General features: G+C 37.5%; 1 protein-coding gene across 7 annotated transcripts in view; it reads right to left on the bottom strand.

The window, feature by feature from the left end:
• AHI1 (Abelson helper integration site 1) overlaps positions 1 to 15644 on the bottom strand; it is an 89467-nt gene extending 73823 nt beyond the window's left edge. For 6 of the 7 annotated variants that reach the window (XR_015802480.1, XR_015802481.1, XM_014874207.2 and 3 more), the window contains exons 1-7: positions 14884 to 15024; positions 11042 to 11113; positions 10064 to 10185; positions 3835 to 4445; positions 3134 to 3276; positions 2624 to 2837; positions 1513 to 1702 (exon numbers count right to left, since the gene is read on the bottom strand). Coding sequence is in view for 5 of the 7 variants with exons in the window: in XM_014874207.2 (XP_014729693.1) it covers positions 1513 to 1702; positions 2624 to 2837; positions 3134 to 3276; positions 3835 to 4445; positions 10064 to 10185; positions 11042 to 11051 (1290 nt within the window). In the remaining 2 variants the exon portion in view is untranslated. Of the gene's footprint in view, positions 1 to 1512; positions 1703 to 2623; positions 2838 to 3133; positions 3277 to 3834; positions 4446 to 10063; positions 10186 to 11041; positions 11114 to 14883; positions 15025 to 15599 lie in introns of those variants that run through there. The other variant, XM_014874208.2, reaches the window with a different exon arrangement.
• Positions 15645 to 24722: the final 9078 nt, after the last annotated feature.

The following is a 24722-nucleotide window of genomic DNA, read 5'->3' as shown; positions in this document are numbered from 1 at the left end:
ATAAATGTGTACTTCATGGTAATTTTAAAAAACTACTGAAAAATGCTTGGTCAATTCACTAAATTAAACAGACTTAAATTTTGAGATATTACAAAACCAGTGTTTCTTCCACACAAGTAAGAAATTAGAAATAACAGGTCCTTATGCATTTATCTGACGACTATTTATAACCTCCATTAAAAAAGAACAGAAGTCTAGTCTTAAAAAAAACTTATTCTTGCTTCCCTTATGTCTCAATAAAAGAGAAAAAAATATGTGAAATTGTCTTAATAATTCAGAAATCATTTAGATCACAAATCTGACAGCTAAAACCAGCTGCATATTCATCTAAATGGAAAATGGCAGTCAAAAAGTTAGTTTTTCTTTCCTAGCTTTATCAGTTTTGCCATTTAATCTGTCATAAGAACAGTCTGGGTTAGAAGGAATCGTCAAAGATCAGAATTCTGAGCAAAGGGCTTGGACAGCTTTCACTAGATCAGGCTGCTCAAAGCCATCCAACCTGACCTTGAACACATCCAGAGATGCCTATGAGTCTCCATTTTTCTGTCAAGGACCTGCATTTTCCCATATTTCACTACTCCTGGAAGTTTACGTGGTATACAAAAAACCCTTAGAATAATACTTTTTTCAAACTTGTATTTCATAAACCACACTGAAGCCAAACAGCCTTTTTTCAGTGGAATGATACTTTTGGTTCCAACATTATTTCCATGAGGAATTTTTATATACAAACATAATTAGTTTTGTGTTAAATAATTAAGGATTAATTAAATTAATTATATAAATAAATTAAATAATATAATAAATAATTAAATAATTAATTAATTTAATTAATTATATAAATATGTTCATTTACAAACAACACAAAACATTTAGAAACATATGGCAATAAATTATACTCAATCTATTTGAAATTGGAAAAAAGGAACAAAAAATATTTATTGTATTAGGTTTCAATTTTTATGTTAAGTCTACGTAATCTTTCTGTAGAAATATTGGAATGTCTAAGCTAAAAATTACATTGAATATGTAACCTAAAATATTTCCTTTAAACATAATTGCATTGGAGGACAAATTAATGGTTACCTTATGAAGACTGGGACAGGAGAGGTACATGTGTAAAATGTTACTGGAAACAATGCAAGTGTGTTCATTGGTACAATGAGGTGCTGCTACATACAGACAAATTCCACCTTTGAGTTTCTTGTACTTAAACCTCTTTTCAGATTTCAAGAATGTGAAAAGAGTGATATCCACCATATCTTACCAGCCTTCTGCAGAAGTCTGAGAGTTGATTTTATAAGAAAGCTTTGTACTCCTTGTTACTATCAAAACAGAATACTTTCCTATAAAATACCCTACTTTTTGGTATCTCCACTTGACTTTATACCTTAAAGCTATTAACCCAGTTTAACTGAAATAAAATACCTGATTCAGTGAAATATATAGTGTTGAAGAAGCAAACCAAAAACCAGAATGTGCAAATATCAGATATAAAATATTTCAACTTACCTCAAAAAACAGGATAACCTGAGGGTTTTCCTCAGTGTTTTGAATAAAATAAGTAAAACACTCATTAAATATTACTTGCTCTTCCCATTCTGGAATTGTTGATTTAGATTTTCTAAAGTCACATGGTTGTGTCATTATAGGAAGAATGTGCTCTATTTCTTCTTGTTTGTAAGATGAATCTTCCTTCTTGCTGTTTCAAGATTTCCAAAGAATTATAATTGTTAGAGCATTTAAAAAACAACTTTGAACAAAACAATATTTTCAATTACTGAAAGCTAAGAAACATATATGAGATACTATTTGTCTGATTCTAGAAAAAAATTTCTAAACCCAGTGAAAATTTAAGACAATTTGTAATGTATATACAAAAACTACAAGCTGAAGTTGAAAATCCTAACAATTAAATTACTGTTAGCAAATTAACGTATAATTATCATTGGTGGAGTCTACTGCTTAAGTCCCATTAAAATTTGGTTTCAGGAAAATTATGGATAACGACAGCAGAAACAAGAATCTGAAGTAAATAGAAATTTTAAAAGATTTTAAAGTTCTTCTTTAAAGTTTAAAAGATTTTTAAAGTTCTTGATATAAAAGGCAGACGCTATTTATACTACTAGAATTTTGCTTACATATTTTTGGCTTTTATATGTTTTGACACTTAAGAAATTTTGCCCCTGGGAATAATACAGAATGAGCTGTGTTGGAAATATGGATTCACAAAATATGCTGAGTTGGAAAGGACCCACGAGGATCATCAAGTCCAACTCCTGGCCCTGCACAGCACCATCCCCAGGAGTCACACCCTGTGCCTGAGAGCATTGCACAAACACTTCTTGAACTCTGCCAGGCTTGGTACTGTGATCGCTGCCCTGGAGAGCTTCAAGAGCAATACAGCAGTCCAGAGCATTTAAAAGTGCCAAAAGGAAAAGAAAAATATCACCCTCATTTATTGTATGCATATATATACATATTATCATAGATGTAGAACCTAACAAACAACCACACAAGCTTAAAATACGCCATTGTTCTCATTTTCATATTTAATTTTGTTGGGAAGAGTATATCTATTTATTCTAATCAGTGATAATAGAAACAGTTTATTAAAAGTCACCTATAATCCTTCTTCACATATAAGCCACTTCTCTGATCAACAATATGGATTTTAACCACAGGATGAGATACCAAGTGATCAATTTTAAGTCGATCTGATCGATGGATATAAACTCCCAAAACAAGATCATCATCAAAAACAAATTTAGACTGAGTTGAAATTTCGGAATTCTTCATTTCCTCATCATTTTCTGCAGCAACTTCTGTGGTTTCTTCTAGAAATTGGAGCAAAGTAAACAGTCACTAGTGGAACACAGTAACTTCTGCTTCAACTCAAAACTACTTATAGTAAATGAATTTTCAAGATTTTAAATTGATTTCTCAAATAAACATCCTCACAAATAAGCCTCATAATTGAAGGAACAGAAGTACAATTGAGTAACTTAAGAAATATAAGTAACTCAAACAGTTCAATCACTTCTGCCTTACTACTATGGACAAATATTTCTGTAGCAGCACAAAAAAAAAGCGCAGCAAAGTAGTACAGTATTATAACATTTTGTTGGCAGACCTTTTCTGGTTTTCTTCTTAACCTTCTTGGCTTTAGGTTTCTGTTTATCCATCCTTTCTGATGTAAACAATCTTTCAGGTGACTGATTTTCATTGCCACCTTCTTCTGGATGATGATGCTGCAGCTCAGAAAGGGACATTGCACTGCAAGGTAATGGATCACTGTCAGCAACTGCAGTCCACTGCATATATTGATACAATTACTCACTGCCATTATCAATCCACTTGAAATTCTGCAACTCATCATCTATCTTGAACAGCTCCCAGCCCCTTTAGTGTCTTGCCTTTTTCGTGCTCTCCCCTTTTCCTTTCCCCCTAATTTCCAGACAACTGCAGAACCATTTATGTGAAGAGCTAAACAAATACTCTTTTGCTGGATCAAGGCCATCACTTATCACTAAAAAAAAAAAAAATCATGCACAAAACTACCTTTAGGTAGTTAAGAGCTGAGTTCCACAGTAAACAATCATCAAATAGCAATGAAGAATTTCTTTTTTAAGAAGTTAAAAAGAATCCATGAGCTCAATATTAATCGTGACAACCTTTTGAGGAAGGACTTAGTACTACTTTTTCATAACAGAATGATCCAGTTAATCACTTAGAAAATATGAACAATTTATCAGAAAGCTGCTGCCTATCTTAAATTAAAACGTGTTGTTTAAGATTCATAGACAACACGCTGTGTACAGTTTGTCATGTTACCTTGTTTCAGCTTCACTTAAAACTGCTCGCTCTTTCTTCTTTTTCTTCTTTTTGCCCACTTCATTATTCAGTGCAACTTCATGCCTTTGAACAGTGGAGGTAGATTCAGACATCTGTTCTTTAAGTTTCTTTCTCATTTTCTTTTTAATTGCATTTGCCTCTTCCTCAGCCACATGCAGTTGATAGGCTTGAATTAGCTGCTCTTCCTCTTCTAATTCAGTTATATTTCTCACTTCAGTCAAGGAATTTTTGATCTTTCTATCACCTTCTTGATGAGGTACATCTGTTTGTGATTTACTTTTTGTTTTCTTCTTTGGAAAATCATAAGTCTTTTCTTCAAAACTCCCCAATTTAGCTTCATATAAATTTTCCTCCTCATTAAATTGTTCTTGTAACAGTGATTTCTTTTTCTTCCTGTTCGACTTTGGCTGCTTGTTCTCCTCTTCACTAACAACATCATTGTTTATTTTCTTTGCAATTGACGCTTTCTCTCTCAATTTATTTTTTGTAAATCTTGGGCTCTCCTCCTCAGGATTATATGTGTTGTTTATAATTGCTTCATCATTCACACTTTCCTTAGATAGATCAATATTATTTCTAAAGGTATCAAGCTATAAATGAAAAGAACATAAAACATATTTGTACTAAAAATCATGTTCCAAGGCTAAACACTGTACTTCACGTTATTACTTCAGCAACATTACTCAAAGTAAAATTAAATCAAAGATCTATTTTGTTGTTTCAATTTGGCAAATGACAGATTGTAAGTCAACAGAAAATTCACACTGAAAAAAAAGTTTGGTATTTGGGCACCTCATCCTCAATGTTACACTGTGTTTTCATATCACTTTTACATATATCCAGTAAAAAAAAAGGAAGACAACAAGTCTACTCCATAAACAGATACCAGTGCTTTACACTATGGAGGATGAGAAGACCTCATGCACCACAAAAACAAATACTTTCATCCACTGAAAATCCAAGTTAGAGACATATTTCAGGATTGGTTGTTGGTAGTCTCCTATACCGAAAGCTGCTTGTCAGAACTAAATTTCAGCTAATGCATTTGTTTAAGCACTTCTTAATGGTTCTATAGAAAACACATTGTAAATTTTCCTCTCTCCTTCAAGCTTCTATTTCTGGATACTAAAGGTTATAATGCCACTTCCCTACCTCCTTGGATATGTTCAAGATCAGGTTGTAAGGGGCTCTGAGCATCCTGATCTAGTTCAATATGTTCCTGATCATGGCAGGGTACTTGGGTTAGATCATCTTTAAAGTTCATTTGAAGCTGAACTATGGTTCTGTGCTAATGCCAAAGAACACAGAAAGTACCTGAGGTCTAATTCTGTAAGGTCAACACAGAGATCTCTGTTCCCTGATGTAACTTCTCGTAAGTTACACTTACAAGTGACTTCTATAACGTCACTGAGGTTCATTTACGCTGTCTTACAGAAAACTCTCTTAAAGCCTCAATATGAAACATTAGAAAGGGCTTTAAAACCCAACAAAAGCAAAATAAGAAGTTTGGAGAAAATACAAATATCTGCCTACAAAGTTTTATTTGCCAAGACCTTCTTCCTCAGTAAACACAGACATTGTTCCCCTCTAGTCAGGATACATCCCCAATTACAGAATCATGCTTGTCTCAAAAATTTGTAAAAAGGGACAATATGTGTAATAAGTATGAAAAAATTATCCTTGCATTTTCATCTTATGCTTGCTTAAAGAAACCACTAACATCGTATTTATTTGTAGGCCAATGATTCAAGAGGATGTAGAAAATTTCATATAAATAACCTGAAATACAGAACAGAGTAAGGAAAATAAAAGAATTAAAGAGCAAGCTTTGTATAAACTAAAAAAAACCCACACCAATAAAGAATAATGTTCCTAATAGATTGTTCACTTCCTTATTTTTATTTCTGTGAATAACTTTAACTGTAGAGTATGAGAAATGAAGATTAAAACACACTGAAAATTAAAACTCAGCAGCGGCCAATAACTAAGATCATGCTGATTTTTGTCTTTGATAAAACATCAATCCACTAAATTCAAGTAGTAGAATTTTTTGAGAAATCCTGAACAAAAAGCCCTCATCTATGACCTGGTCAAGACTTTCTAAAATAACTCTGATATTCAAGAATAATCTCCTTAAAGGAATCTACGTGATGCAAAAACTGGCTTGAAATACTTACTAGAACATTGTTATTTATTATTGCCTACAAACAAAAATTCATAGATTCATAGAATCAGTCAGGTTGCAAAAAGACCTCTAAAAGCATCAGCCATTAACCCAGCTCCACTAAACCACATCCCCAAGTGCCACATTCACATGCCTTTTGAACAGCTTCAAGGATGGTAACTCCACCATTTCCTTGGGCAGCCAGTGTCTTACTATCCTTTCAATGGAAAGAAGTTACAAAACAATGAAGTAAAAGCCAAGAGGTTCATAAAAACCTTCAGATTAGGATTCTGGCAGAGGTGGGAATACTGGTATAGATTTTCTGAAACATAGGACTGAGAGATACCAACTAAGAGCTATCATCAATACAGAAACACTGAACTGAATTAGAGAAAGGAGTTAGACTGGAAAAGCAGCTCAATAAGACAGGCCTGTCTCTGGAGTAACTCCAGAGGGTTGCTGACCTGAACTTGACTTTCTCAGCTTAAAATATGGAACAAATAAGGCTTTGTTTCCAAACAGCTCTGTGGCCACAGTACACCAGGGCAGAGGAAGAAACTCCCCCCTGAAAACAGTCTTGCTTGAGAGGAGCAGGGGATGGGCACCTACCAAGGTGCACACACGTGGGCTGACACTCAATGCTCACACCACTTAGTCAATCACAGGTCACATCACTGCCATTCGTGCCCCAGAGCAGATAGCAGGGACAACGCCTAAGAATCTTATACCTTTTCAAAAGGACTTCTCAAATACGCATGAGTGGAAGCTGGCAACTATAGAGTGAGCTTGTCATGGTTATTTGGAAACTTGTGTAACCTGATTTACAGAGGTACCTGAATTTCTGCCCGTAATAACAGACGTACACCTTGAAAAATTAGGGATGGACACTGCCAGCCCACTGAAGCGCTGATATGTACTGGTTGTGAAAGACCATTAACCTACAGTTGAATTGTTAATGAACGTACTTGTGATGATGGCTTGTTGGGTGGGAAGTTTAAGAAAATCTTAATGTACTAGGAAACCAATTTTACTGCCATTGCTTGTGTAAGGCTACAAAATATAGACATTCAAAGCTAGAAGAACAATAATTTACAGATAAGATGATGGGCTTGGAATTTTCCCACCAAATTCTGACAGAAAATACTGAGAAAATGTGCAGATCGACTATATAGTCAACTATTATCAGTTCTCCTATTTTATATACAAGAAACAAAGAGGTAAAATCCAGTTGAAATGTCAACAATTATTATGCCTTTCAGCCTACAAAACAGGTAGATCTCTTGTAGTCCTGCCTTGAACATAAAACTCAAGTTACCAATGCCTGTCCATTGTATTGTAATCTGATCAGGCTACAGTCTAAGAAATAAATTTTTGCCTCCATAGAGGGACCTTTCCATCTGGTATAAAATTGTAAACATCCTCTTTTCAAACACAGAATTTAGATTGAACCAAATAAATTCAAACATTTTCATTATTACTTTACACAGATTAACATACCTGGATACTGCCTGATCTGGAGGTTGCCTCATTCTAACAAGTTGTAATAGGCATAATTGGTAAAAAATAAATATGGTGACTGCCCTAGAAGGGATACTAGCAAATTAATTTTCTGACTGTGTCTCAATTGCTTGTTTTTTCCACGATTCCTTTAGGCTTCACACCCACTGCCCCAGTGGCTATTTACTGAACAGTAAAGCAGAGCTTTCATTGGCCATGGCTGACATGTATTTCCATCCCCAGTACAAGCTCTTCATTCCTATCTGTTGTGGCTTCAAACTCATCCTGCCCTACAGACATCAACCTTTCCTCTTCCAAGCAGACTGCTTCCCTGCTGTCCAGGCAGGCTCTCCAGGCAATAGGCACACAGAGCTGAGCAGGCAAGCAGGCAGGCACTCCTCTTTATCCTCACTTCTGTCACTTAAAACCATAGCAACCCCCTGCAGCTCCAGAACTCAGGTTTCAAAGAAACAAGGAACTGTAAGGGAAAAGATCTTATTAATCTTTAAGAAAGGCTAGAGCAAAGACAAAGGAAGGAAATAGACTGAAACATTTCAAGTGGAAATAGGCTCAGAACCATGACCTGTTTTTGATCAAAGCTGGGAGACCATTTATGGCAAGTGCGTGACACGAAGCCAACCATCACTGAGAAATTTCACATTATTTCAAGATATGTGAAACTCTTACAGTTATGTCATATGAACTGAAGAAAATGGGAACAAAACCAGCCAACCTCCTCCATCAACCTACTCTTCCACTCCCACACACATTTATTTTTTACAGAGAAATGACTGTTTATTTGCTGAAGCTTTTACAGAAATTTCTACTTGAATGCAACCAGCATGGAAAACACCAACCTGAGCTCCTGCAACTTAGTCACACTTTAAGGAAATACTCCAAATGGTCAGTAATAGGTTTCAATACAAACTTTCCTCAAGTCCTTAAGTTTTAAGTGGTTTGATTTGTAATATTTAAAGCTTCAACAAAGCCAGAAATTTGAGCTTCCCTACTGATCCTAAAAATGCTTCTTAATTTGCATGCATACCACTGACTTTTGATTCAGGTCACTGTGATTTTAAGTGTTTCTACATAACTCCAAAACACTAGTGCTTTACATCAGAGACTTCTGGAATGGAAACCAATTCTAAAACCAAAGTAAATTTAAAATATTTATAAGCAATATATAGTTGCATATGAACATACAATTATGTGGTAAAAAATACTTATGTATTACAGAATTAAAAATTCACATTTCATAAAAAAATAAACTTAACTGAGGAAAAATTTAGTATTTTATTTACATATATGCCAATAAATACGGAAAAAAAACTCTTCTAACTCTCTGTACTATTTTTAGACACCAAGTTGATTCTTTGTATGGACTATTGACTAAATAGCATATACATCAAGGAATATACATTCTTAAAAAGTCCATACAAAATCCAACTTCAAGCTGTCAATCTAAGACCAAATATTTAGCAATACTAAGTTTAATGCATCTATTCTGAATACACTTAATATACACAACTACATGTTACATTTATGCTATTACATGAAATACCACTCATTTGTCTTAAATGAGTATTAATGAAGGAACATTCATTTCCAGAATCTGATACGGACACAATTGTAAGAAAAAAGACTGAAAACATAAAATCTATCAGGAGGAAAATAAAAAAACAGAACATTTGTCTTCTAAACAATTTACTTTCTTTCCAAATTCCAAATCTTCTAAGTCAATAATCAGCTATATATAGAACAAGTTCGTATTGAACTTTTATTCTCCTCTTCAGGAAAAGGACTACAATGTGAACCATAACTCAGAGGAATTTCTGAGGCTCCTTTAGTGACAGATGTGCCACAAACAAAAATGTCATCTAACTATAAAGTTTGGGTTATAGAATCCTTCCTAATCTGCAAGTCACAAGCTAAGATCAAAATCTTTTTAAAAAGTTGACATGTGAACACGGAACCACTCAAGACACAAGGCTCAGCACATGCAGAAATTCACTGATTACTGAGATTTCAAAAAGAGTAAAAAAAGGAATTGTTAATTATTATCTCTAATATTATACTTTCTCATCAGTTCTCAATTCTCAGCTATATTACACAGATATAGCTGTATTACACAGATGTAGTACTCTCAAAATTAAATACTTTCACAGCTCTAATTCTACTAGCCCTCAAAGATCTAATTAACGCCCAGTAAAGTTAGTACTCAAATTGAAAAATTTTATGAAAAAAGAGTATGGAAAAAAAAAGTACTGGTGGACATTAAATAAATGCATGCCTGCATGTGCCACTTCTTTTTCATCAGCATTGTAGTCTATATAATTTTGGCATATCTCCAAGTTACAAGGCTGCTTTGCTGGTACACAAAAAAGAAAATAGAAGTCACACCAAAACCAAGGGGTACGTGCAGAAACATACTTCACACTTCATTTTTTTTTTTAAATGCTTAAACATCTTCTTTCTGCAATACATTTTCCTGATTTTTTTTCTGTTAAGGAAGGCAACCAAACAAAGCCTGCATGTGCTGTAGCTCACCACAATACTCTCTTGAGAGTCAAACTTCTTTTTCTTTGATTTCTTTGTGTCTGCTAGGCCAGCATGGCGTCTGAAGATTTCCTCAAAGCGAACTTTGGTTTTTGCCTTTGCCTCACTTTCAACTGCAAAAAGAAATCGAGAGGATGATTCGCTATCTCATTAATCACCATTGCTAAAAAAAGTGCATAGTCGTGCTTTAAAATTGCAAAGGGTGAGAATTATTTATCAGGGGAAGTTTACCAAGAAATTGGCTTGTATTCAGGTAAGAATTTCCGCTGGCAACATACCCCATACAAGGATAGCTCAGCAGCTTTGCACAGACAGACACACACACACACACACACACACACCAGTCTCACTTGTTGCTGAAAGCAGCACCATCTACTCTGTCTCCTGAAGAAATCACATTTTGAAGAGCACATGCAGCAGGATCAGCACAAAACTTGGGCTACCCAAAGCAGAGGACAGATTACTGCCCTCCCTGTTGATGAGCAGAGGTGACACACTGTCTTCCAGGAGAAGCAGCAGCTCTGGGTTCTTATTTGGGTCTGGAAACCAGAGCAGCACCATCCTGACACAGACCTGTGAGAGCCAGGAGCTGGCACTCCTGCCTTTCTGTGATCATGATACTGCCACCAGCAGCATTTCAACCCTTGAAGCAGGAGGTGTTCTAGTTCCCCTCAGGTAATGCTTAATTTGTAACCACGAATTCAAAATGCAACCTGGCACACCACTGCAAAAGGAATCCTGTTGAATCCTCAGCTAGAACACATTTACCTCTGTCATTACAACTTTTACAAAAGCCTCTGAATTTAAAATTAAAAAATAACATCGCTTTGAAAATCAACTATAATCATGAACTCAAAGAGGAGCCAATGGAGCATTAAAGATTTATATAAGACACAAATAACTTCTATCATTTGCACCTAGTTCTAACTATAAAATATGTACCGGAAATCAAACACAAAGTATCCTTACCTGCTCGCATTTTCAGTCCTCAGTTAGAAGTGGCTCAACACAATAGCTGCTTCTTCCTCAGAATTCACCATTCTATTTAAAGTATTTAACAACTGTCGTTAACATAAGTGGTCCATAGACTTCAAGTTAATAATTAAATCTGTGCTAATTAGCATTAGGGATGAGTACATTTTACTTAGAAATAAGTATTTCCCAATTTGTTTATAAATTATTAGAAGTTTTCTGCTAACAAATCCCAGCTCTGATACTTATTATTTAAGGGTAAATAAAAAACAACATTACAGCAATTTAATTAGCTATATTTCTGGGCGGTAGCCAAATAATCAGGACTGTAACCCTCCTATCTTCTAAAAGGCCCAACAGTTTATTTAAATAATAATGACCCATGAAACCATTTATGTTGAAGCCATTCTAATTAGATTCCTCTCCTGACAGCATCGCTGAGAAAGCCAGCTGATAGTTTTCAATACAAAGGTAACTATCTGCCAGCAAATCTAACTTTATTACAAATCTCTAAATATTTATGTTTCTATAAAGCACTGGTATTTTTTATAAAGCAGACAAGCAACTACACGAAACGTATTCCTCTAAAGAAAAAAATTGTTAGGCCTTCCTGGTTGTGGAGAAAAGCCTGCAAATGCAATCCAAAGCTTGAAGGCAAATAAAAATATTACACGGGTTTATCTTTTCATCAAGAAAATTCAGACTGTTCTATAAAAAACTTTAATACAAAGAACTGTTTTGTAAACAGTGGAACTAATGAAGTGTAGGCTCCCATGAATGTGTGATGTTCTCCTTAGCCTTTCATGCAAGGAACTCTGGTCCCTGTGTCCCCCACAGCCCACCAGGTAACAGTTCCAAGCTCTCCCCAGGAGCACCTCCTGTTAGACACCAGTAACTCACATTCACTGCATACCCAGACTACATTGACCCTAACAAATTAAGAGATAGCATTAAACACTGCCAGCATGTGTGATTGCATTATTCTCACACCATTTTGGTCCAAGACATCTAACACTCACCCAAGCTATGCCTGGATACAGTTTAGGAGTTATTTTGGGTTACTATAAATAGGCAGTTTGCATGCAGCTACTCTGATTTAAGGCTGCGAGAGCTGATTAGCAGTAAAGTGAGCCAAACACAGCACTTGACCTCAGCACTAAAAATCCTTCCTGGGTACACACATTTCACCAGCACAGGAAAGAGCTGTGGCTATACTTGGGTGCCCAAGCTTCTCCACCACCCTACCCTCACATCTCTCTCATCTCTTGCACAGCGTTATTTCCACAGGCTTGTTACTTTCATTTCACACTCATTACTCACAGTGCTTTGGTATGCTGGCTATCCAAACTAAACCAAATTAAGGAAAAAAAGGCAAAGTGTTCAGTTTGGGATCAGAGAGGAACTGACTAGACAGATGCCAAGAGTAATTCGTTTACTTCATGTCTTTAGCATTTATACTAAGTATCCAACTACCTAAGGATGTTTCAAAAGAGCAAGGGCGGCCAAATGGACTTCACTGGCAGTAAAAGAAGGTTTAGTTTTGCAATAGGCTTGAAATGACACTGATGAGGTTGCACTACTTTCACTATCTAAAACATGTTGAGTCCTACAGTGAAGCTTTACTGCCACAACTAAACAAGTAACTGTTAAAAATAACACTTCTAATAACAAATTAAATGAGAAAACACCATTGAAAAATAAAACTACTTTTGCAATTTATTTTGTTTAAACCAAAAGGGCGTTTTGAAAGCACTACAGTTACTAAGTGCTGCTTTCCAAGTAGTCAATTCATAATTGACTAGAAAATACATAATTCAGAAGAATAGAGAACTAAATAAAATTAAAAAAATACGGATTCTATCACTTTAATCATTGACTGAGGACCACAGGAACATGGAAAAGTATCTTATAATTAGCTGAATTATTTCAACAACCCCTCAAAAACTAATTAGAAACAAGAAATTAAATACTGAAAGGCTCTTAAATTTAAATCAAAAAATATGTGAGACAATATAGTACACAAAAGTAAAATGAAATAAGCGCATACCTACTCTAAATATGCAGATAAGTTTCTGGTCAAAGGTTAAATAAATCAGTCCACCAAAAAACCCAACGAAACTATAGGTTGGTTAAAATATTAATTTTGCAGATAGTTTTTTATTATAATGAAGCAAACATTTTACCAAAGGCTAGGCTCACCTCGCATCTACAAGCACTCTCTGTAAAATGAAGAATTAGCAAAATTCACCAGGGAGAGCACCACTGTTTGTTAATTTATTGTCTACCCTGTTGTGGCAATAAAATTAAGAGATAAAGTCCTCTAATGACAGTGCTATTGTTTATTAGGTATCTCTAATTCAGAACTTCATGGTCTTTGACATGGTGCTTTAAAGAAACCATCAATCTCGTGTAAATATAGATCATTAATCAACAAGGATAAGAACAAGGCTGTTTACTTAGTGTAATCTCACCTTAGAATAGGATAGATTTAATTGTATATCAAAGTTCAGCAACCACCATGTCCCAATCTGAGGAAGCTCAGCTATCATTAATTTTGTAAAACACATTTTTGCCTGATCAGATTGGACCTCTTCCATGATAGTAAATATAACACAATCCAAGACCAACAAAAACACATACCTGAACAGTGACATAGTCCAGTCAACAGGAATAAACAGCAAGACAAATTCATGAAGCTCAAACTTCCAATTACTATACTTTCCTGAAAATAACCTAGTTTGCTCTTCTCCAATATTCTATCTGAATTTACAAAGTAATTCTACGTTAAACTTTTGCTCTTTTCACAGTATTTTACAATGCTCATTGAGTTGCTATACTCTACAGCTGTAATACAGGGATTCTGTATGCTAAACATGCCACAAGGGTCATACATAAAACCCACTTTTACTGACCACTAATAAATCAAACCTATAGTAACAATGAGCAGAACATACAGAATTTGCACTACGCAACACAAAGTGAAAAATTTCCTACCTAATTATAACAATTTAGGAAACAGAGCTGATAAAATATAATTGCACAATTAGGATTTTCCTGAACTAAATTCCTCATTTTTCTTTTGTCACAGTAAGTGAGCATAAACTTCAGTGGCTGAAAGTAAGTAGAATAGAATATCAGGTCCTTATTTCTCATCTTTTAGATCACAGAGGGAAATCTTGGGTTTTACTAGTAGGTTTTTAATTAAGTTATATGTAGGGATCATTACTCTGAGATGTGAAAGAGCTTCAGCTCAGAATTATACAGCAAAATTACACGGACATGAATCTGTTCCTCTTCACAATTGACAAATCTGACATCAAAAGCCAATCTAGTTTTATTAATGAAAATTCAGTACTTAAGTCCAGAAACTGACAGACCAGGTAAACCCCTATGTAAAAACTAATGAAAGTGCAGTAACACATTTTTTACAAGTTTTCTACCAGTTTAGATGTGCCTTATGCTCATACTAATAAAAAAAAGATGCTTTAAAAAGCTGGTTCTACCCTCAGTTTTCTAGTAGTAACATATAAGAAAGTTTTTGCTTCATAGGAACTGTCAGGTTGGGGGTTTTACCCCAGAAATTTGACACCTTTAATCAAGAGAAACTTGCAAACAGACTGATGGCAAAATTATGGACTTCAGTTCTATGTAAGGAAATAAAGAAGACTTATATTGTTTATTAAAGTTTCTGCTTTATCTTAGATGCTAATTATGAAAATGCGTTCTCAGCAAGACACCACCCTAAGTATTTTAATTTCCAATGTGACATTTTTCTTTGCCTGGAAGAACAGATTTAAAAGATATAAAGGGGCATTCCGACACACCACAACTGGACTAACCGACGGAATTATCCAACGAGGATGTGATGCTAATCCACATGCGCATTCCGCTTGCGAGGGAGGCATCCCCGCTTTGGAGCCCGAGGTGCCAAGCACGGGGAAGCGCTGCGTGTTCACTACAGCTGCCCTCGCACGTCACCCCAGTGAACCACAAAGCTCGTCAAGAGCGGGGGCGACGAAACGACAGCGATATGGGGATTAGTGCTTCCCGCGGCACTGCCCCGTGCCACCGCGCCGGGACCAGGCAGCGGCAGCGCGCGGGTCGCCCCAGGCCGCCGGCCCCGCCTGCCCGACAGAGTCACAGCGGGGCTGCACCGGGCACCGGGCACCGGGCACCGGGCACCGGGCACCGGGCCCGCTCGCCGCGCTCCCGCTCCCGCTCCCTCCCGGAGCGCGCCGCGCCCGCCCGCGCACCCCGGCCCGCGCCGGCCGCCGCCCGGCCCGAACACGCTCCCGCCCCCCTCCCCAGTCCCGATCCCGCGCGCGGCAACACCCGCGGTCCCGGCGCGACCCCCGAGCGGCCGCGGCCGTGCCCAGCCCCAGGCTGAGCCCCCCGCCCCGGGGCGGGAAGGGGAGCCGGGGGAGGGCACAGCGGCGGGGAGGCGTTACCCAGCCCTACCCGCCCCCGGGGCCGCGCACCGGGACGAGCCGCGGCACACGCCCGGCGGGACCCGGCCCGGGGCGCGGCCCCGCTCCCCGCCGAGGGCATCACTCACGTCGGCCGCGTCCTCTCCCGCGGCGGCCGCGACGTGGCCCGGCGGCTGCTGCGGCCGCCCCGCCTCCCCCTCTTCCCCCGCCTGTGGGCTCTTCCTTGCCCCCGCTCCCCCTCCGCAGCGCCGCGCGGGTGGTTCCGCCCAAAACAATCCCCGCTCCCAAGGAAACGGCGCGCGCGGCGCAGGCGCGCAGGGATAGGGGGAAAAAAAAAGAAAAAAAACCCCACCAAAAATAACAGGAAAAAAAATAAAAAGGCGGTGAAAAGCATTAGAAACGGGAGCCCTCCCACGAGTGCTTTATGGTCCATTAAAAAAAAAAAGTGTCGAAAGTACATATTAGCTCTCAGAGTTCAGACTAGCAAAAGTTGCTTGCGGAAGAATATAGAATATATAGAATATATAGAATATATAGAATATATAGAATATATAGAATATATAGAATATATAGAATATATAGAATATATAGAATATATAGAATATATAGAATATATAGAATATAGGGTAATGGGCTCTGTTGGGCTCAGGGTGGCAAGTGACAAGTGTTTGGAATGCACACAAGCTTTCTGCAAGTAGCAGCACAAATACATGTCCTCGATCTATGGAGATACTGGATAAACTTTTATTTGTTGCCTGATTTAGTAGCTGATTTAAGCAGTGCTTTGGGGGATGTTTTCCCCCCTCTTAGGCATAATTACCTAATAAACATGCATATTTTTCATTGAAAAACTGTGTATTCGTTTCTTCTATATAAAAAGAAATTAAAACTTAGATGTCAAAGGTCCCTCATGCACTAGAAGGTTTGAGAAATTAGTGCAAAGTTTTTGATGAACATGGTTAGGTTTTTCAGAAGTAAAGTTGGGTAAAATTAGCCTTCAGTTGGCAGCAATTTGCACCAACTAGAGATGAGCAAATGCTCGTGATCCTGAGTTAGTGACATAGTTCCCAAGCATTGCATCCCTCAAATTGTGTCAATGAGTTAAACAAAAGAATGCACCTTCTAAAACCTGGATTTCCCGTTCCTCATGCATTATTAGTGACAGACACCACTATCTCTTTTTGTACTTACCTGTCCTCTGCTTTCTCAAATGCTTGCATGCACTCAAGTGATAGGTAGGGATATTTCTTTTTTCATGAGGCAGGTGTGTCCTGGGTTGCCTTGGCATAACACAAACAAAAAATAACTCCTCAGCATTCCTGTGCTTTTCTTTATCCTTGGTATATCTCCATACTTTTATCTCTCTGTCCTTCCTGGTACTCCAAACTCCATGAAATAATGACCTTGAACAACGCAGTCTCACTTTCAGGTTGGCCTTGCATTGAACAAGTGATTGGACCAGAAATCCAAATGTTCCTTCCTAACTTCCTGGCAGCAGGGAGGCTCAGTTAGGGCAAACTCAAAACCAGTCATTTTTAATGATTGACATAGAAAGCAGATTTGTTATTGTCTAATTTGACCAGCAGTAATGGGCTATAAAGCCTTCTAAACAAGCCTGGCACAAGACATCAACAGGTTTTCTATTACTACCAAAAGCTTGTGGGGTTTCCAGGAACACTTGTTTTGAAATAATGTTTTTAAGATATCTCTGACCATTACACCTTTGACAAACACGAGGTATTTGTGCCATCTGAGATCTACAAGCAAGTAGTGGGGTCAGGCCCATTTTCCATGTCAGAGAAGAATAAATCTGACTTCTTTAGCTGACTTGTTTAGTTGGATTTATGTGGGGTAGACACAGATGACAATACTGCAGTTCTTATTCATAAATAATAGATAAAACAAATAAATCTTTGTTAAATTTGTTACTTTCATCCTGGACTAGTTAAAAGTCACTATTCTGGAGTTTAGAATGTTCCATCTAGAAAGCCACTCTAAGCCAAGGTTTGACATGCTCATGTCATGTAAAGAAAACTTTTGTGCCTCATGTTACTTCTTACGAGGTCCTGTGTCTTACAGTTCTGATATACTTTGCACAGTGCAAAACATGACTTGCTGATATTAGGCAATTCCTGAGGCTACTAATCACACTTTCATTACAGCTACAGACATTGCCATGTGTATTCCTGTGTCAGTGTCACGAATATATTTTTTCCATTTCCTGACAGTGAAATTTTTAAAAATATATTTTGAATTTACTCATTATTGCAAAAGCAATGCAAGTCAGGAGCAGCACCTAAAGAATGCAGGGGAACCTGTACAGCCCCCAAAATAACAGGATGAGTTTTGTCTGTACTTTGATGGCCTGTGGAACAGACCAAAGAAAGGAAAGCATACTCCAAACACAACACATCCTTTTCATAAGCAGAGACAAGTGTGCAATTCCTATTCTGCTAGAAGGAGAAAAGCAAGACTTTTGAAAAAGATGGGACATTTATGCATGGAGTTTTTCAGTGGCTTCAAAAGCATGTACTGACTGTACACTGGTATTTCAGTTGCTGGGGCTTGTACAGAGAAAGCTTTCCATTATTTTATATTTGGAATGTGTGGAAAGTAGAAAGGGACACGAAGTAAGGTGGCATACTGTAGATTACTGGTAGGTAAGCAGTTTGTAGATACCAGATGCATTCAGAAAATCTCACAGGAATTCCAAGATGATGAAGAATGGATCAAGGTTCTTGTTAGAACCTAACTTTCAACAAAAAGTAAAGTCTGTCACATGCAGGGACAGCCTCGAGGTGTCACTCGAGTGCACAGAATGGAAACAAGATCTGGGACCGATAGCTCCGAGAGCACTAAAGGTGCAGTGATATTTTGGCAGAAGTTAATTGTTTAACTGTGGGTTATTTTCTCTTGATAGTAAAATATAATCGAGTTTCCGGTATTTCGTATTCAGAGCCAACTATCTGATTGTTTGACATTAGTTGAAGCTTGAGTGAAAAAAGAATTTTACATATATTATATTGATAGTCAATAATCAATTTCTTTAATAATTAGAGAATTATTGTGCAATATGTTCTGCATCCTGAGATTATTGCATCTTGCATGCTAGATTTCTAGTGCTTTGGAAGCAAGTCACAAGGACTAACTATGCTGGAAAGCTGATGTGCCCCAAATATGTGGATATTGGCTGTAGAAATGCCTGTACGTGTTTATCTGGCAATCTGAATTTCTGTGACTGCTTCTCAGATATTTGAAAGTCTTTGAACTGAAAAGATTTCCCTGTTAGTTCAGTCCTCGACTTGCCTCCTAGTCCTGAAGCGTGTGCCCTTAGTTCATGGGGACAGGTAAGCAGTCCTTTCTCAGAATGGAGGTTAAGAATGTTCTTTATCCTCATTGACTTTGTTGAGTCACATTTACCTTCTCAAGGTTTTCTCCAGAGTAGGTACAAGGCTAATTATGACCACGGATTTTATTTTTGTTGTGTTTATCAACTTCTTGTAGGTGGCTGTTCTCCCAAAGCTAAAATTCTCTAATACAGAAAATTTTTTCACAGTCTACTGCAGTTTTTACTTGTAGGCCAAAAGGAAAAAAATCTTACATTAAAATTAAGCAAAACATTTAAAGAAACCTAGTTTCTTCTTTCTTTTTTGAACATGTTTTCAGTTTAGGATTTCAAAATATTTTAAGGAAATCAAGTCTTAGTCATCATATTAATGCAGAGACTTGAAGCAAGGCTGGAATTATGAAGCAGCACAATCCTAGGGATCTGGTATTAACAGGGAATGCAAGACTCCTCAATTTTTAATAAGCAATTTTATTTTTCATTTTAAATGGGCTGAAGTTGTTAGGAGAATCACATGAATGGTCCCTCATATTTCAATGTGTTCAACGTACTAGAATGTCTGTTTATTTCTCAACATGAGGAAAAGAAGGTAAACACATTTTCTCTCACTGCCAGAAAACTAGGTTTCAGAAGCCACAGGTTCAAACTGTGTGTCCAGCCAATGAGTTCCTGAACCCTCTGAAGAAAACTTTTATTGTGTTTTCAGTATTAGTGTTTCATCAGCAACATCTCCTGAGGCGTAGCTAAATCTCTACTGATGTTTTCCTGTTCTCAGAACAAAAATGCAAAGTCTTTTTAAAAGCAGGGTATCATTTGGAAAACCCTTGTGTTCTCAGAAAACTTCAGGTACTTTGCCACAGGATGGCAGTGTAACAGCACATGTCATTAAGTCTAATTTTTGTGAAGTGTTCTGGAAGCGTTGGATACTGGAGCTAAAATTTGTCTGTAAATAAGTGCAGCGTTGTTGCTTTTTAACTTTTCAAAATACACTTGTTCCCCTTGTACTGTTAATGCATCTTTTCATATATTTTAATTAAATTATTTTCCTTTAGTGCTGTTTCTTAACTATACAATAAACCTTAATAAAGAGTAACAGATCTCCTGAATATCCCTATTGTATCCTGTGGTTAATAGTATTTTATTTGTAGATTAATTCCTATAAACTTTTTTTCCAGAAAAGTATTTATTCTTTGAAATGTACTTGTTTGTTTCAGAATGTAATTGTTGATGTGGTTCATCAGATGTCTTTCTTCTAAAGGGTTGTGTTTTTAATCAAGTCTGTTTGGAGACTTTAGTTTGTAGTCCTTTGATATATTCTTATAACTCTTTCCTTCAAAGTCTTCAAGCCTATCTTTTTGAACATTATTGTTTATCTCTCTGGGATATTTTATTCTTAAGTATTTTAGTAAGGTTCACTTCTTTCCCTGCTTCCACTGACTTATTGAGTAGGAATCACTATTGCCAGCAAACAAGTGGCCATTTTTTAACTTGGGGAATACTTTAATAGTTCTATTGAAAATATGGTGTTCACAAATCTTGTTCACAGTCCAGCATTAAAAATCAACCCTGTGGTGTCCTGCTGCCCATCTCTCCCTCCACCTCTGCTGAGGGCTGAAAATACCCTACTGTTTTTGACTGGCTTTTGCTGTAGCAGGAGGCAAATCCTCATCCCTGCTGCTTCCAGCAGTGATGCTGGTTTCTGTCCTCCTTCAGTCCCAGCTCCCACAAGCACACTTGACCTTGCTGAGCTATATGCAAGGGGGACCCTTCCCACCCCATTTGCCAGACCCACCTTTTTAATATTCCACCTGTAAAACAAAGCCAAGGATTCTTCTTTGTATGTGCATCCATGGAATACAAAAAAAAAGAAGAAAAAAAAAAAAAAAGAACAAAGCCTGTTGCTGTCTCTGAGTTTCACCATAAAGTTTCCAGAGGTTGCTGTACTTTCTTCCCCTTCTCGTGTCATTTAGTGACAAAAATTGATGTTGCGAAAATAAACATAAGAATAGTCACCCTAACATTAGTGTAAATCAACAGCATTATTAAGAAGCACTTTCCTCTAACATAAGCAGTAATTACTGGCTTTTTCTCTCACCTTTTTCTTCTCTCTTACCTTGCAATTTTTCTTTTTTTGTTTTATTCAGCTTGCCACATGGTGACAGCTACTTCCTATCTTCTGGTGATCACAGTCAAAAAAAAAAAGCTACAGATTTTTTACAGGCTAGATTTCTTCTGAAGTCTATTAGAATGGGAAAATAACACAACATTTTTGCATCTGAACAGTGGGAGAGAGAGTCCTGCTATGTAATGCTGATTGGTCACAAAATTGACATGGGAGGGGGAGCAGAGACAGAATCCCATATATAAATAAACCAGATTTTGGGAAAATTCAACCTTGATTTCACAAAATCTTGCTTGTCTGGAAAACACCTTATGTTTGAAAGAGTTCAGACCAATGTAAATCTAGGCTAATTCTCCTGCAGGGAAATGGAGAAAGAAGCACCCACAGGTTAGTCAAGCCTCCCAGAGCCACAGAATTGGGCCTGGATGCCGACCAGGGCAATGGAAAAGGACTGCCACTGGAAGTGTCAGGAAAGTCAGGGTTATTCCTTCAAGCAGTACTGCAGTGGCCAAGAGAAATTGTGTGGGGCATGTTCCAACAGCAACAAAAATCAACAGAAACACACCTGACCCCTAGACTCCCCATCTGTAACAAAGGCTAATTCCAGAATTTTTAGCCGTTGTTCTAATTTTCTGTGCATCTTTTAAAACCATACTACTTCCAAACATAATATGTATTGACCTACATGTGAAAGAAATGTACACCTGATTAACAGAAATGGACCTCTAAATCTGAACAAGAATATATATATTTTTAAGTCCTCCTGTTGAACACCTGATATGAAGTACATTATAAATCTGTATCTAGTATGTAGGGTTTTTATTATTGCTATAAAGAACCCTGTGGAGATCAGGCTGGCAAAAACTCATTTTTTGAGTTTTAAAAAAGTTACAGCTAAAAAAAAATAAAATATTTGTGGAGTCTCTGCTTACTTCTTAATAATCTTCCTCAATGATTTATGGCTTCCATTCTGATCCATTCAACAATTTCTTTTGTTTGAATGGCTCTTCTATAACAGTCTTTCTTGACAGCATCTTTTTCTTGGATTTCTTCCTGAATATAGTTCCAGTCTCCAAGCTCCTGCTCTCCCATTCAGTCTGCCCTTAGTTCTGTATCCCCACCACAGCCATAGGGACAGGCTACCTTTTCAAAGCATGTAGCCCTTAGTGTGGAGCTTCTCACACTACCACAAACTCCTGTACTCTCACCCTGGGATGCTGGAAATGGTGGTGGCTCTCCTCCACTTTTTCCTGTGTGATCATCTGAACAGGCTGTTACAAGGAACCGTGCTTCAGCCTACAGCCACCTCTGCAGCCTGCTGTTACCTCACTAATCAACCAGTGGGACAAGGTCAGAGAAAAACCTGGAATGTGAACTCAAAACCAACTCTCCTTCCTCAGGTACAGTGTCTCTCCCTAGTTCTCCTGTTGTACTACAGCCCCAAAGGCTTTTCTTGAGCTTCGTGCTCAGTAAATGTGGATGCTTTCAGAACCTGTTGAGCGCAACATTTCCCGGAGCACATAAAAGGCTTGCTGCCATCTGGCACTTGCTTTCTATCCCCCATGCACTGTTGACTTTGAAAGCTCTGTCAGTGCTGTTTTTTAAAAAAACATTGGCACCAATTCTCTGTAACAACTGGCCAGACCCAAAAATTGTTCCTGTTGCTTTTGGTTCCTGTGTGACATTCTACAGGTCCTGTGGGCACTAATGGAAATTTCTGGTATTTGATACTGTCTTTTGCTAGCAGATGCTGAACCGTGCCTGCTGAGCATCTGCCCCCCTAGGTGATGCTGTTGCCTGCAGAGGCCTTGCACAGTCTTCCTGTAAGGCACAGATCACAGCAGGACAGACATAATAACAATTTTCATGTTATTAAGCATTGCATTTGGAAATCAGGTTTCTTGCCCAGAAGTCTGTGTGACTCATTTACAGCCCATCCTCTTGCTATAAGATGTTCTCAGGAGCTGAAGACTGTCAGACCTTCACTTTGCAATATTCAGGGAATTTTCTTTGACTTGATTCTACAGTTTTTTTGAGTCTTTTTTATGTGTCATTTCATGAGTTGGGATTTTTTTTTTTGCTTTTGTGAGAATACAGTCTGGATATCTTGCATGGTTTTCTCCAGCTGAGAAACCAGTTGCAGTTTTACCTGTTCTCTAGCAGCATGGCAATTCTTAATCTACTATCAGTCATCTGTCCTAATTCAGGCACTTATTCAGTTGATACTTCTGGCAAGATTTCCTGTATTTTCCAGTCTTTGATGAGCCTAAATAATAAAACTTTTTTCATATTGACAGTTGAACACTAAGATTATGTCGTTACTACTAGGACTGTGCCAATATATTGTCATAGAATGCAGGAACTTGGATCCTGATTCTGATGATAACACCAGCACTTTGCCATTGGATGGGACTCTGCATCCTTGGCACACAAGTACCATCCTCCTCATTTCATCTGTCTGGGTCTGCTTTGGTGATCTGTATGTCCTTATTCTGTCACATTTTAAAATGTAGTACCACTGGATTTTTTTCTTCCTGTGTCTTAACCCTGTAGACAACTGCAGCACTCCAACGCTTTCTGAGTGCTAGAAGAACTTTTTTTTTCAATAAGGGATCTTACACAAGATGTCAGAAGACTAATGGGTAGTTTGTAACTAGGGAAGGTGTTGCAGAGGTTGAAAAACAAGTTTGGAAAAAGTTATTAAGATAATTCCAGTCGCTGACAGCATCATCTGTTTAAATTTTTACCCCACTTTAATCCACCTTCTACCTCACTGTTGTGATGAGTCATATTTCTGCACTTTCTATGCCAAAAATAGAATATGGTATGCTACAGTCTTTGGGACCACAGTTCATGTAAATGGCATATCTTTCAGAAATTTACTTTCAATTATAATAGGAGCAAATGATAAAGCTGATCAGCAAATTTTCCATGATTTCTAATGCAAAATTTCCTGATCTCAACTTGGGTGTTTACATGAGAGTCAGGAAAAAAAGAACTAAGCAATTTTTCCAATGTTGTCTTCAGCAAATGCAAGCTGTGGAATATAATGACAAGGTCTTTATGCATAGAGACATAAAAATTATTTAAAATATAGGATTTTTATACAACATCTACTAAACTGGAACTGTCATTAACACTTTTATTAACAGTTTGCAAACAAAGATGTTATAGTAGGTTGTATTCACACACATAAACACACTCACACATATGCATGCCCACACACACACATGCAATTTGTCAAAATGTTAAACTAAACCTGAAGGTAATATTCTCACCTTGCTAACATATATTTGAAAATCTCTCTGACTCAAGTGTCTTGAACTGATCCCATTCCAAACAGCCCTGAATGGAATATTAACATCATATTCTGCCTTACCCTTTTAACACTTACTTTCGATAAGATTAAACTGGTTAGAACATCCCTCCTTTATGCAAGCTAATGAGACAAGAATAAGCATGGAAATAAGCCTACATGTAAGTGACAAGCAGAAAACGCACTTGGAAATTCCAATATATACTTTGTGTGGAAAATGGAGGTGGCTTGTCCCTCTTTTTTGAAACTCTCGTAGAAGTAAGGAACTATAAACATTCATTTTATTTCAGTAGCATTTCTAGACATTTGATTTCATCACTAGCTGGAACCATCAGTTAGCAAAACACTGCAGCACTGATCATTGTATAAAACTGCCTAAGTGTGTAGAAAAAGAACAGAACAGCACCTTACAAATAGCAGGCATTTGCAGGGGTCTTTGGAAGCACTTGGATAACTGTTGGGTAAAA

This window comes from Sturnus vulgaris, chromosome 3 (assembly GCF_052056855.1).
Source record: "Sturnus vulgaris isolate bStuVul1 chromosome 3, bStuVul1.hap1, whole genome shotgun sequence".
Taxonomy (NCBI): domain Eukaryota; kingdom Metazoa; phylum Chordata; class Aves; order Passeriformes; family Sturnidae; genus Sturnus; species Sturnus vulgaris.
The sequence above is the reverse complement of the archived record's forward strand: the minus strand, read 5'-3'. Positions and strand labels throughout refer to the sequence as shown.